The following is a 13,861-nucleotide window of genomic DNA, read 5'->3' on the forward strand; positions in this document are numbered from 1 at the left end:
TTACAGAAGGTGGGAAAAGAGGTATTGCAGAAAGAAGGGGATGGGGTCACTAGTTGACCGTGACGGCCTCCAGTTGCATGTATCTAGAAATCACTGGACTGTCCTTATAATTATCTGTGAGTAGAGAAGAGAGCAAAAAATGGCTCAGGGACAGCTTTGATCTCACCTCGCTCTTGCATAACAGGCATGCAGCAGTCGAGGCCGAACACTCCACTTCAGACAGAACTTTTTTTTTCTTAAAAAAAAAGGAAACAGTTTTTTTTTGATTTTGTTTTAAATTGTTCAACATGCACCAAGGCAAACGTATTCATTTGCTTATTGCTTGCAATGGAGTTCCATGCATTAGAATGTGGGAGAAGGGGGAGGGCGAGAGGGAAGAGAAATCCCACTCCACTCTGGATCAGAAAGTCATTTCCACTGGTTTCCCACCTTGTGTGTGTGTCTGGTTCTTTTTATGTCTGTACGGCCCGTATATCCTGAGTGTACACTTTATTTTATTTAGCCAAGAGTCACGACAGAGAATACATAGTGGTCCAGAAAAATCTGCAGCTTCCCTACGTTAGGATTCATCGTTCCACGGAAGTCAATTTTTCTTTTCATTTCTGATTTTCTCAACCCTTTGGGGGATGGGGTGCGAGGGTGGAAATAATCTACTCGTTTAAAATATAGGAAAATTCCACCGTGCTGTCCGTTGAGGGGATTGGGGGGTTAGCGGGGGGGGGGGAGGGTCTGTTCCTTGAATAAGCCAACAACTTGGCACAAATTTAACCACTTTAATTTTCCATTCGAACGGTAGAAAGCAGATTCTTCATCAGTCATTTGGTATATGCAGCCTATTGTTCAAGCAATGGTCTCTTTTCTTTGTGTATTTTTTTTAACGATTTTAATAGTCCTAAATATATATATATATATATATATAAATATATCTATATATACCTATATAGATATAGATACATACACACACACACACAGATATAGTTCTCTAGAAAAATATTTCCCACTCTTTTGTGTCCATGCTACAGAATGGATGGAATGGGTGATTGAGGTCGCCTTAGTGGACATGGCGAGCTGAATGGCGAAGTGACAGGAGACAATCGGAGCGCATTCCCACTCATGCCAGAAATGTTGTTTAGGCTCCTCGACTTTTCATAACCTTGGGTTTCAAAAAGAGAGAAGAAAGCAAATTTTTTTTGCACATTTACTAAATAATGAATGAGTGATCTAGACTCCGAGACAAGGCTTAACTCTCTGGAACAAAGCTACACAGACTAGGGTTGCCAACTCTCCAGGACTGGCCTGGTGTCTCCAGGAATTGCAGATCAATCTCCAGGACACTGCTGTGTGCAATCCTGGAGAAAAATCATCGGGACGTTAAAAAAGATTGGGTGTTTTTTTTGAGCTTTTCTCTTTACCAGATGTAAAGATATTGAAAATGGGAGAAAAAGACTGTTTGGCTGACTGAGAAGCTTCATCCTATTGGGTAATGAGTCTTACTACTTTCCACTTGGCATAGGAAGGCAGTACGTCACAAAGATGGATGGGTTGGCCAACTAATGGCTGGAGCATGGAGCAGGTGATGTGATGAAACCTCCAGGAATACATTTAATCATAGTTGGCAACCCTAACACAGACCCACAGACAAAATAAAAAATATATATATCAGGACTCGATCTTCTATTGCGTGGTAGATTCTTTCAAAATGGGTCTCTCTTTTTCTGGGAAGTATCTCTATCTGACTGGCTTCTCAGCCAATTCTAAACTCTAGGCCATTGCCACACCTGATCAGCAGAAGTCCAACCTAAATCTCACCACTAAACTAGGTATAAAGCCCAACCATGAAGCCAATGTCCATTCACTCATGAATTTTAAAACAGCTAGCAATTTAAATTTCCTTTCGACATTCAGATGGGATGTCAACCTCACTGGCTGAATAGATGGGGCCGTGGGGTCAAATGCTAGGGACTCCAAAGGGTCAAAGGTTTAATTAAAACCTACCTGGATCACTAGCCATTGAAGCGTCAGGGTGGGGGGGAACCTTTTGGGGGGGGGGGGGGGGGGGGGGGTGGGGGGGCATTATTTACATCAGCCCAGATCCACTAAATATGATTCGTGGTCACCATTTATGAGGCAGCATTGTAAGCTCACTGAGCCAACACAAAAAAAGAAAGGCAGCAAGGGCAAGAAACCATAAAAAAGAGCAAAAGGCAGTGGGTAGTATCTCCTAACAGAAATAATTAAACACATGTGAATTTGTACTGTCAGAGTGAGAGAGGCTGGCTCTGGGGAATGGAACATTCAGCACTTATTTTAGTTGTAAACACATCCAGCAGTTCCATCACAAACATGCCATTGGCTAAATTCAGAGTGAAACTCCCTCTCAACTGTCCCATCAAGCACTCTCAAATCAGGCATATTATGGGCTGGACGCAGGGTAAAATTCGCTGTACCCTACCCCATCAAGCACATCAGGTGCATTATGAAGAGACAAGCTCCTTCTTCACTGCCCCCATTGAGCAGTCCCAAGTCAGACTGAAACTGCCTCTACTGACACGCAACAATGTGCCTGAACCCCAATCCGATACTCAACAATGTGCCTGAACCCCAATCTGATACTCAACAATGTACTTGAACCCCAATCTGATACTCAACAATGTGCCTGAACCCCAATCCGATACTCAACAATGTGCCTGAACCCCAATCTGATACTCAATAATGTGCCTGAACCCCAATCTGATACTCAACGATGTACTTGAACCCCAATCTGATACTCAACAATGTGCCTGAACCCCAATCTGATACTCAACAACGTGCCTGAACCCCAATCTGATACTCAACAATGTGCCTGAACCCCAATCTGATACTCAACAATGTGTCTGAACCCCAATCTGATACTCAACAATGTGCCTTAAGCCCAATGTCAGAAGAGTGCACTTACTGAACTACTTTAATACCTTAATGTACTCAACCATCTTTGTAATATCCTTTTTCAAGACCAATGTTTCTGGTAATTGTGCAGAATCACACCCCATCAGCCTAAGATTGTCCCAAAATCATTTCATGTCGGACCTTATTATTCACCAATCATTCACCCAAATTCTCTGGACTAGATTCAACCCAGGAATGAGGTGACAGTATGCCAAATAATCCACCTAAACCTCACTACAGGAAAAACACAACCATCCTTAAGTGTAACAAGATTTCTTCTGAAATAGCTTTGAGAGAGATCTGAAAGATATCACAGCTCTGGGTGAATCCTATACTCCAGTTCACTTCCTTTTGTACAATCCCTGCAATGACCTGTGAACTGCTAACTGTGGACAACTCCTGTAGGTTCACACCCTGTGTCTCTGGGAGGACTACATGTTGGTGATTACTGTCCATATGTTACATACATGATAATGACTGTGCATGGCCATGTTTGGCAGAAGGAACAAAAGAAGAGGATCCCCTAACCGCCCCCCTCCCCCATCACCCTTGTAACTAAAGACACCACCAAAGGCACTTGAGCAGAAGAGGGCCTTCTTTTTAAATTCTATGGGAAACTGAGGAGGAGACTTCTACCAGGGAGTTAAGATGTCTCAGAGTCAGTCATGGTGACATCAGTCACCTTCTATTTCATGCATTCATGCTTACATAACAGCTCTTGTTTTTCTTCTGTACAGAAAAGGCATAAACATATGAACAACTAAATTCTGATAAAACTCAAGCATTTTTTTAAACACCTTATGATTTCATTTTCTTAGCATTCCCTCCTCTTAGTCCCATCCTTTTCTGCTAAAGGGGTCTCCATTTATCTCCAAGTACACATTCAATATGCCCCCCTGGTTGGCCCTCCAAGGGGTACATCTGAGGAGTGAAGGGTTCCCTCCGCCCACAGAGAATAGTCAAGCTCGTCTGAGGGAAGCCTGAATGTGAACCTCATTTCAGGTCAGGACAGGAACTCTTTCCCCTGGATGGACTCCTACACATTGTGTTTCACATCAAACCTATTCAACATGACCCACTCTCTACTCATCAACCCTGAGGCCTCTCCTAGATGTTCTACCTCTGGGGGTACAAACTACTGGATTCAGTTCTGAGACATCCCTGCCATTGACTTTTGGCATTGAACCACTGGGCTATCCCCTGGCCTGTTTCTGGTAATAGATTGCAATGATGTGCCTTGTGAAAACTGAAATAGTAAAGAATTGGTGAAACAATAGCAATAGTATCATACAGCCTGGTAAGGCACTGATGGGATAGTGGAAATGGTGCATTATGGAATTGTTGAGCTAGCAGAACATGCAATGGAATGACTTTGATGAGACAGAGTGGTCGAGGATCAATCCTCAATGTGGAGGAATAATTAACGCAAGCCTTGCCTAGGTCCATCAGGGGACTGCAATAAGAAAAGGCGTCCATTAAGTCCACAGGCTTAACTACCTCACCATCCTTGCTGAAGGACACAAAAGATAGGAATCCCTCATGGGGAATAAACAAAGAATGCCATCAGCCAAATAAAATAAAGCAGCAAATATCACATCAGACACGTCCCACAGCCCATTCAGAGGGCAATTCCCCAGCACTCTTTTCAATGACAAGTGCTTTGCTATTGGTTAATTCCTCCACAGCAAAAGAGAATGACCTTGTGTTTCACAGCCAACCTACTCAACATCACCCATTCATTACAAAGGTTAAATTACTTTTCTTGCGATCTTGCTGCTCCCAGGAATCTGGCAAGGAGGCCAGAAATTGGAAGAAATAAACCTACGGGGTTTTAATGCTTGATTACAGTTGGAATTAGCATCTTACACTCGATGTCATTGAAAATCTTACAGAGACACATTGGGCAGCTCTACCAGTCAAAACCAAATATCATAATGGCTGCACAGCAATATTCTATTCATTTTTTCTTGGGTTTTTTTTTTGAGATATGTCACTGATTAAACAGTTGGGTCCTGGGTCTGAAACCAGTGGAACTTTCAATCCCTACACTTTTAGGAACTCAAGCTTTGTATTAAGATCTGAAATATATTAAGCTAACCCCACTATCTAGTAACTATCAGCATTGTAATGATTAATATGACCATAGAACATATTTCATGCACAACATTGGACACCTTAATGACCATATTCAGGGATACAAGCAAACTTGTGTCCAATTAAATTTGGTTGACAAAACTGTCATGTTTTAAATTATGAAGGTTTGCCTCTCTTTTCTTTCCAATATGCAAATTCTGGTCACCTCTTAAAGCCAAGAAATTGGTCCTTCACTTTCAACGTGTGATTGCAAAATATGGTCCATCTTTTAAGCAAGATCCCTCTGCAACAACCACATTGAAGAGTGCGGCAGTGTTTCATTATTATGTCACAGTGCAGAAGATGGCATCTAAAACCTTTCCTGTACTTGGGAACTCAATGCAGAGAGATCATTTTAAAGATCGATTACAATCTGAATTCAGTTTACCTCTTAAACTGTGTCAGAGAATGACCATTGTAACACACTTCAATATGGAGGAACAAGAGAGATCCTTCACTCCATTCAGTCAGGATAGCGCATTTCCTACTAAGTGTTGCTTTTGACAAAATACAAAGCATCCATTCAGCAACCAACATCTCGAACCACTTACATCTTCCTCCATGCCAACTGTTACCATGAAGATTAAAGTAGGGACATGAACTGCACTGGTGTAACCATGGTATCATTAGCAACAGAATGATGATACCACATTTTGGTTGCTATAGGCCTAAAACAGGGCCTTTGTTATCAATGAATTTGCAGCAAGTTCCCATTTAAGATACATCAGTTGTCCTTTTCAAAGCCAATTATTAGACTCTTTCTGCAGTTATTGCATCTTAAAATGAGAGGGAGCACTGGGCTCAGAGGCTTTCCAGTGTTCAGTGACACAGGAGACAGACAAAGCATGTGTTTACATCTGCTTGCATGGCTAATTCTTCCTGAAACAAGTCGCTAGTCTATGCCAAGAGGCTACAGCTAGAGAGGCACCACTCCACATCAAGCATAGCTGACCAGGAGACTCTCCCGCTCTTACCACCTGCCGCAGGCGTAACAGATGGTTTTACAGGTTGATAGTTAACCTGTATGGCCATATTATGAATGCACCTTCCTTGGCCATCAAGTCCTGAAGTGGGACTTGAACCCTGAGCTTCTGGTTCAGAGATAGGGACACTACCCACTGCGCCACAAGACATCCTGCTGGGCATCAGAACTTCTTTTTAAAAAAAGCAACATAGATAATATCTGATTTGATGTCTCTGGCTTCTTAACAGTCAAGTCATTGGAGAAGGTGCAGAGGAGATTTACCAGAACAGTACCAGGCATGAGGAACTTTATTTACATGGAGAGTCTGGAGAAGCTGAAACTGTTCTTCTTAAACCAGAGAAGGTTTTGGGAAAATTTAACACAATTATAAACTGTTTTGATAAAGTAAATAAGAGGAAACTGTTCCTACTGGCATGGGGAGTCCGTAACAAGAGAACACAACTTGAAGATAATTCTTCAGGAGAAATTATTTTACACAATAAGGTGTTGTGATCTGGAATGAATTGCCTGATCGGGTAGTTGGAGCAGATTCGATAGTAACTTTCAAAACGGAATTGGATAAATACTTGAAAAGGAAATGGTTGTGGAAAATCTGGGGAATTTGTAGTATCAGATAGTCCCAATCAAAGACCATGATGGACAAAATGGCCTCCTTTTTGATTCTTCACTTCAACAGCATCCACTGGCATGTTTTTCCATAACTCTATTACTCTTCATGTGAAGAAGATCTGTCTGACGTTTCTTTGTTATCTCAACTTTCTAATTACTGATGTGTGTGTCCTGGTATTTTTTTTTAATTCATTACTGGCTAGGCCAACATTTATTGCCCTTGAGAACTGAGTGGGGCATTTCAGAGGGCACATAAGAGTCAACCACATTGCTGTGGGCCTGGAGTCACATGTAGGCCAGACCAAGCCAGGTAATGGACATTAGTGAACCAGATGGGTTGTAATGGTTTCATTAGACTTTTAATTCCAGATTGTTTTTTATTAGATTCAAATTTCACCATCTGCCACGGTGGGATTCAAACTCAGAGCATTATTATGGGTCTCTAGATTACTAATTCAGTAACAATACCACTACACTTCTGCCTTCCCCTAAATTTGGACCCTTTTCTACAAGCTGGTCACCTGGGTCTGTAATAATTCCCCTTGAAACTCCAAACTGGGCACCTCACGATCCCCTCTTTTATACAGGTTTTGTGGCTGTGCTGAGGTATGTTAAAGGGAATGTCGTATTGATTTTACATCTTCAGATAAAAATTTTGGAATAACTGTCAGCACTGAGTATCCAATATCAGGGGGGAGGTGGTTGGTTTAATAAGGCAACATTAACCTTTAAACAGCCCACTGAGAGTAAACAGGCCTCCCTCGCCCCTTCATATTTTAGAACAAGATCGTAGGCTCAGAATGTAAATTAATAGTTAAAATCATAGGAACATACATATGCACGTACAAATTAAGAGCAGGAGTAGGCCACTCGGCCCTTCAAACCTGCTCCACCATTCAATAAGATCATGGCTGAGCTAATCTTAACTCTGATAACCTTTTACCCCCTTGCTTATCAAGAATCTATCTCCTCCTGCCTTAAAGGTATTCAAGCACTTTTGAGTCTCACAACCCTCAGAGATAAAATAATTCCTCGTCTGTATCCTAAATGGGCAACCCCTTATTTTTAAACAGTGACCCTAGTTCTAGATTCCCCCACAGAGGAAAAACCCTTTCCTCATCAATCTTGTCAAGACCCCTCAGGATCTTATATGTTTCAATCAAGTCGCCTTTTACAATTCTAAACTCCAGTGGCTACAAGCCTAACCTGTCCAATCTTTCTTCACAAGACAACCCGCCCATTCCAGGTATTAATCTAGTAAATCTTCTCTGAACTGTTTCCAATGCATTTGCATCTTTCCTTAAATAAGGAGATCAATACTGTACACAGTACTCCAGATGTGCTCTCACCAATGCCGTGTATAACTGAAGCACAACCTCTCTACTCTTGTACTCAATTCCCCTCACAATAAACAATAACATTCTATTAGTTTTGTTAATTACTTGCTGCACCTGCATACTAACCTTTTTGCGATTCATGCACTAGGACCCCCAGATCCCTCTGCACCTCAGAGCTCTGCAATCTCTCACCATTTAGACAATATGGTTCTTTTTTTATTCATCCTGCCAAAATGGACAACCTCACATTTTCCCACATCATAGCATGGTTACCTCACAGGAGGAGGTCATTCGGCCTGTTGTGTTTGTGCCAGCTCTCTGAGTAAGAGCTACTCAGCTATTTCCACTCCCCCGCCTTTTCCCCATAGCCCTGCACATTTTTGTCTCCCCAGATAATTATACAGTTCCCTTTTGAAAACCATGACTGAACCCGCCTCCACCAGACTGGTATGAAATTGTTTTTATTCAAGTTGCCTCTGGATCTTTTGCCAATCACCTTAAATCAGTGTCCTTTGGTTCTTGACCCTTTTGCCAATGGGAACAGTTAAATTATTTAATTTATGAATTGTACAGGGATTTAAGACCAGCATTTTAAGGAGAGATCAAGTACTATACCTGTGCATGGTCTCCGTTTAATAATTTACTGAACATAAGTATGATATACTTGTTGACATGGCTGCAACGAATGTTGAAAAGTGATGGAAATCAGCTCAACTCCTTTTCAAGTAAAATTCCATATCAGTTGAGAAAATAGACAAAAAGGAAAGTATCAGTCGTTGGTCAGCCTGCTACCTGCAATGCCAGAGGACTGGACTCCTAACTGGGACAAATTGATTGGATTCATTTGACAGTTGGGTTGTGGAGTGGGGAATATGGGCAACCTGCCATTGCGAGCCAGGTTCTCTGGGATTGACAGGAACGCCAGCCAGGAAGTGGGAATTTTTTCCCCTTACTTCTCACGGGCTTTCCAATTTAGAGTAGCTTTGCTGAGCCTTTCCAGATGGAACCTTGGATTGAGAAAATCTGGTGCCCCTGAGACCACAAAGTCAGGAGCATGGTGAATAACCCACACTGCCCTCCATGTCCATTACTCCAACCCACCTTCCGTTGCTGGAACCCTGGCCTCTCAAAATCACCTTCACTGGCCACTCCCAATCTCAGCTGACTGCGCCATGGTGAAGTCAAGTATGTCCTCGGGTCACATATTGTACTTGACAAGAAGGCCATAAGGGAAGGTTTTTGATAAAGGGGCTCAATAATTGTTGGGCATTAAATATTTGTTGCTGGCTTGTGAAGCCTTTTTGAAAAATGAAATTTCCCTGTCTATTTTGAGTGGGATACTGTACAGATTACAAACTTAATATTCCCTAATCCCAACAAGAATGGTACAAGGTTTATGCCTTTTGGACCAGAGAAGGTACCAGTGGACCTTCTTCTTGAACCGGTGCAATCTTTGTAGTGGGTTTTGATACAACTGAACAGCTTACGAGGCCATTTCAGGGGACAGTTAAGAGTCAACCACCTTGTTGTGGGACTGAAGTCACATATACGCCAGACCAGTTAAGGAAGGCAGAGCACCCTCCCTAAAAAGGACGTTAGTGAACCAGTTGGGTTTTTTTAAACAAAACTCCAACAACTTTGTGATCACTTTCATGGATATCAGATTTTTCATTTAAGGTGATTGGCAAAGGTGACGTGAAGAAAGTTTCCTCTGTGCAGAAAGTAGTTAAGATCTAGAGTGAACTATCAGGGAGTGTGGGGAAGGCAGGTTCAACTGAGGCTTTCAATAGGGAAAGGGTTAAACACCTGAAGAGGAAAAAAAATTGCAGGGCTATGGGAAAAGGGCAGTTGAGCAGAACTAGCTGATCTGTCCTCACATACAGCCAATCCAGATTTAACAGGCCAAGTTGCCTTCTTCTGTGCTGTAACCATTCTCTGATTCTGGCTAATCCAATAACATAACCATTACATCATCATATCCAAAAGGTAGCCACTAGGCTTTCCACTGCAATACATCACCTTGGCACAATCTGATTTTTGACAGCACAAATTTAATTTTTGGTTTAAAATCATCCTGCTATTCCAAAACTATCACAATCCAGTGGGTGCATGAGAGTTTGTAATCCCATGTGAAAATAGCATCATTAGTGCTGGGTGATCTAGTGAACGGATTGACTAGAGAGCAAAGCAACACATTTGAGATTTTGGTGCGGGAAGGAGTTGATCTGGCTGGATTACACAAACCAATGTCACAATGCAGACCTGATTGCAGACTTCACCCGAGATTCAGCACCTTCAGCAACAACAATCTGTTGTTGCAGATGAACAACAACCACCTATATTGATGTTGTGCCTTTAATGTAATGAAACATCCCAAGGCATTTCACAGGAGCGTTATAAAACAAAATATGTTACTGAGTCACATAAGGAGATATTAGTTCAGGTGGCCAAAAGCATGATCAAAGAAGTAGGCTTTAAAGAGGGTCTTAAACGAGGAAAGCAGGGAGAGAGGTGGAGAGGCGTAGGGAAGGAATTCTAGAGCTTAGGGGCAAGGCAACTGAAGGTGCAGCCACCAGAGGTGGAGTGATTGAAATCAGGGTGTCCAAGAGCCAGAATTAGAGGAGCATAGATATCTCGGAGGGTTGTGGGGCTGGTGGAGACAGAGACAGGGAGGGGCAGGGCCATGGAGGGATTTGAAAATAAGGATGAGAATTTTAAAATCAAGAAATTGTTCGAGCGGGAGCATATTGTAGGTCAGCGAGCGCAGGGGATTGGGACTCAGTGCAAGCTAAGAGTTCTGGGTGACTTCAAGTTTATAGAGGGTAGAATGTGAGAGTCCAGCCTGGAATGCATCACAATAGTCAAATGTAGAGTTAATGAAGGTACAAATGAAGGGGTCTCAGTACCAGATGAGCTGAGACAGGGGTGAAGTTACAGCGATGGAAATAGGCAGACTTAGTGATGGTGTGGATATGAGCTCAGAAGCTCACCTCTGGGTCAATGATGACACCAAGGAATGTGAACTGGAGTAAACACTTCAATATTGGTCTCAATATAAAAAGACTGTCATATTAATCAGCTACGCAGTAAAGGAAATTGGACACTGGAATCCTTTCGCTCTGAGCACATCTCATTTCATCAGGCACTGTTGCAGATGCCAGAGTGTAGAGACGGTGATGTGGCACAAAGGACCAGAGCTCACCACTACTGGGGCCAGGCACTGACAGAGGAGCCTCATGAAGCTACCCTTTATGAACAGGTTCCGCTACATCTTGCAATGCTGTGGATTCCGTTTCTCAAATAGATGGATCTCATTCTCTGAAAGTGATAACCTAATATAAGTCTTTAAATTCTGAAAGGGTTTCAGTAGGGTAGACAGAGAGAAGGTGTTTTCCACCTGTGGACGAGAACATAACCAGAGGCTATAAATATATGACAGTCACTAATAAATCCAATAGGGAACTCAGGAGAAACGTCTTTACCCAGAGAGGGAGTGGTGAAAATGTAGAATTCACTCCCACAGGGAATGGTTGAGGAGAACAGCAGAGGTACATTTAAGGGGAAGTTGGATAAACACATGAGGGAGAAACGAATAGAAGATACACTGATAGGGTGAGATGAAGAGGGGTGGGGGGGGAGGCTCATGTGGAGCAGAACCACTGGCAAATGGGCTGAATGGCCTGTTTCTGTGCTGTACACACCCTATATAGTTCTGTCATTTCTGATAGTTTTCCCCTTTAGTTTTTTCCCATCCCTAAAAGAATTGGACCTCATTGCACCCATTTTTCAGGGGGGTGAAAAAGGTCCAATATCACAGGCCCAGGTCCCACTTGTCCAAGGATGCCCTAAAATCTGTCCCCTGTCATTTGGAGTCAAATGATATTCAGGCATCCGTAGCACTCAGCTTAAGCAGGAGGTGGGCCAATTGCACATGCTAATGAGGGGCCTAATGTGGGTTTAAGGACCCTCCCTCTGGAACGTTCCTCAGCCCCGGACAGGCAGCGTTCTCCCCTCAGGTGCTCCTGGTCCTGATGCGGACTAGACAGGGGGTGCTGGAGATCGTCAACAAGTGTGATCCAGCAATGTTTTATTGTGGCAAGCTGTCAGCCTGCACTTTCACTCCCCTGCATCTACCTGAGAGCCATTGCTGGAATGGGGTGGGGTGGTCTTACCAGGTGCCAAGAGGCGTGCGTGCGTGTGTGTGTGTGTGTGGCCCAACTGTAATATTAAGATGTGTTCCAAGGGCCAATATGGAATGAGAGTCAGTGTTCCCAGCTGGGGCATCTGAAGCTACTCAATACTGGAGGATCTAAATTTCTATAGCACCTTTCTCTAGCCTCTGGATGACCCAAAGCACTTTACAGCCAATTAAGTACTTTTGGAAGCATAACTGATGTTATAATGTAAGGAAACACAGCAGCCAAAGTGCACACAGCAAGCTCCCACAAATGGCAGTGTGATAATTACCAGATAATCCCTTTTTGTGATCATATTGGTGCAGGAAAAGGTATCAGCCAAAATGCCAGGGAAAAGTGCCCCAGCTCTTCTGCCAAGGGTGGCCCTGGGATTTTTTGCATCGGCTTGAGAGAGCAGGCGGGGCCTCAGTTTAACATCTCATCTGAAAGACATCACCTCCAGCAGTGCAGCGCTCCCCCAGTACTGCACTGAGGTGTCAGCCTAGATTATGGGGTCAAATCTCTGGAGTGGGACTTGAAGCCACAACTTTCTGACCCACTGGAAAGAGTGCTACCCACTGAGGCAAGCTGGCACTGTGATAGTTGGGCTACAGTTCTACAAGCATTGGGCAATCTCTAGTACCTTCACTAAATGACCATTATTCATGTGGAGCCTTCGACTATGACTGGCATCAGGTCATTCATCCACAAGTAAGGAACTCGGCTTTGTGTTTTGTTGAGGCACCTAATCAAGGAGGTTAAAATGATAGAAGGGCAGATAAAGAGCAATGATTTCCTCTGGGAAATCCTGAACAAGTGGGCACAACCTTAAAATTACAGCTAGGTCCATTCAGGAGGTAATTTTTCAAACAAGGGGTAGTGAAAATCAAGAACTGTCTCCATCAGAAAGCTATGGATGCTAGAGGTCAACTGGTGCTTTCAAGACCAAGATTGATAGACTTTTGATAGGTTACAGCATCATGGGATATGGAACGAAGGCAGAGAGCTGGAATTGATATACAGGTCAGCCATGATCTGATTGAATGGCAGAACAGGCTCTCGAGGGGCTGAGTGGCCTCCTCCTGTTCCCAATTCATGAAGGGAGCCATTAATGATATTTTCAATTGCAAAAATAAGATACACATCTTACCTCCAGCAAGAGGCAGTGTAATTAATTGGGCCACTGCTCCCTCAAAAATGACTTCACGAGAGAAATCACTCTAAATTATTGCAGCTCATGATTATCTGACGAGAACAAAGTGAATATCACTGGCTCTTCTGATTCTGAAGGACTCATTGTGGTTTAAAACATTATCAGTGTTGATGTGCCTTACAAGATAATGCAAGTCATTCTTTTGTCAGATGAAAGAGCAAGACATGTAAGTGTTGACAGTTGGGAGCAAGAGGCCAAGTTGCCTGGAGCTTGTCATGTGTCAGGTGATGTAATCCTCCCGTCCCCAAAGGCAATGATAGTCGAGACTTTCTACACTGTTCTACCACAGAATCACAGGATTGTTACAGCACAGGAGGAGGCCATTCTGCCCATTGTGTATGCACCTGTTCTCCAGATGAGCAATGCACCTACTACCACTCTCCCGCCTTCTCCCCGTAGCCCTGCATATTCTTCCTTTTCAGATAATAATCTAATTCATTCTTGAATGCCTCAATTGAACTTGCCTAAACACACTGTCAGTCAA

At 43.0% G+C, this 13,861-nt stretch overlaps 1 protein-coding gene across 5 annotated transcripts in view; it reads right to left on the reverse strand.

The window, feature by feature from the left end:
* Positions 1-1,016: 1,016 nt before the first annotated feature.
* Positions 1,017-13,861, reverse strand: part of LOC121271812 (potassium voltage-gated channel subfamily C member 1-like) — a 63,979-nt gene continuing 51,134 nt past the window's right edge. For 3 of the 5 annotated variants that reach the window (XM_041178101.1, XM_041178097.1, XM_041178098.1), the window contains one exon: positions 1,017-1,153. In XM_041178101.1, coding sequence (XP_041034035.1) covers positions 1,017-1,153 — 137 coding nt within the window. Of the gene's footprint in view, positions 1,154-4,019; positions 4,033-5,944; positions 5,951-11,400; positions 11,412-13,861 lie in introns of all 5 variants that reach the window. The other 2 variants (XM_041178100.1, XM_041178099.1) reach the window with 2 other exon arrangements.

The sequence above is a fragment of the Carcharodon carcharias genome, chromosome 31 (assembly GCF_017639515.1).
Source record: "Carcharodon carcharias isolate sCarCar2 chromosome 31, sCarCar2.pri, whole genome shotgun sequence".
Lineage (NCBI taxonomy): Eukaryota > Metazoa > Chordata > Chondrichthyes > Lamniformes > Lamnidae > Carcharodon > Carcharodon carcharias.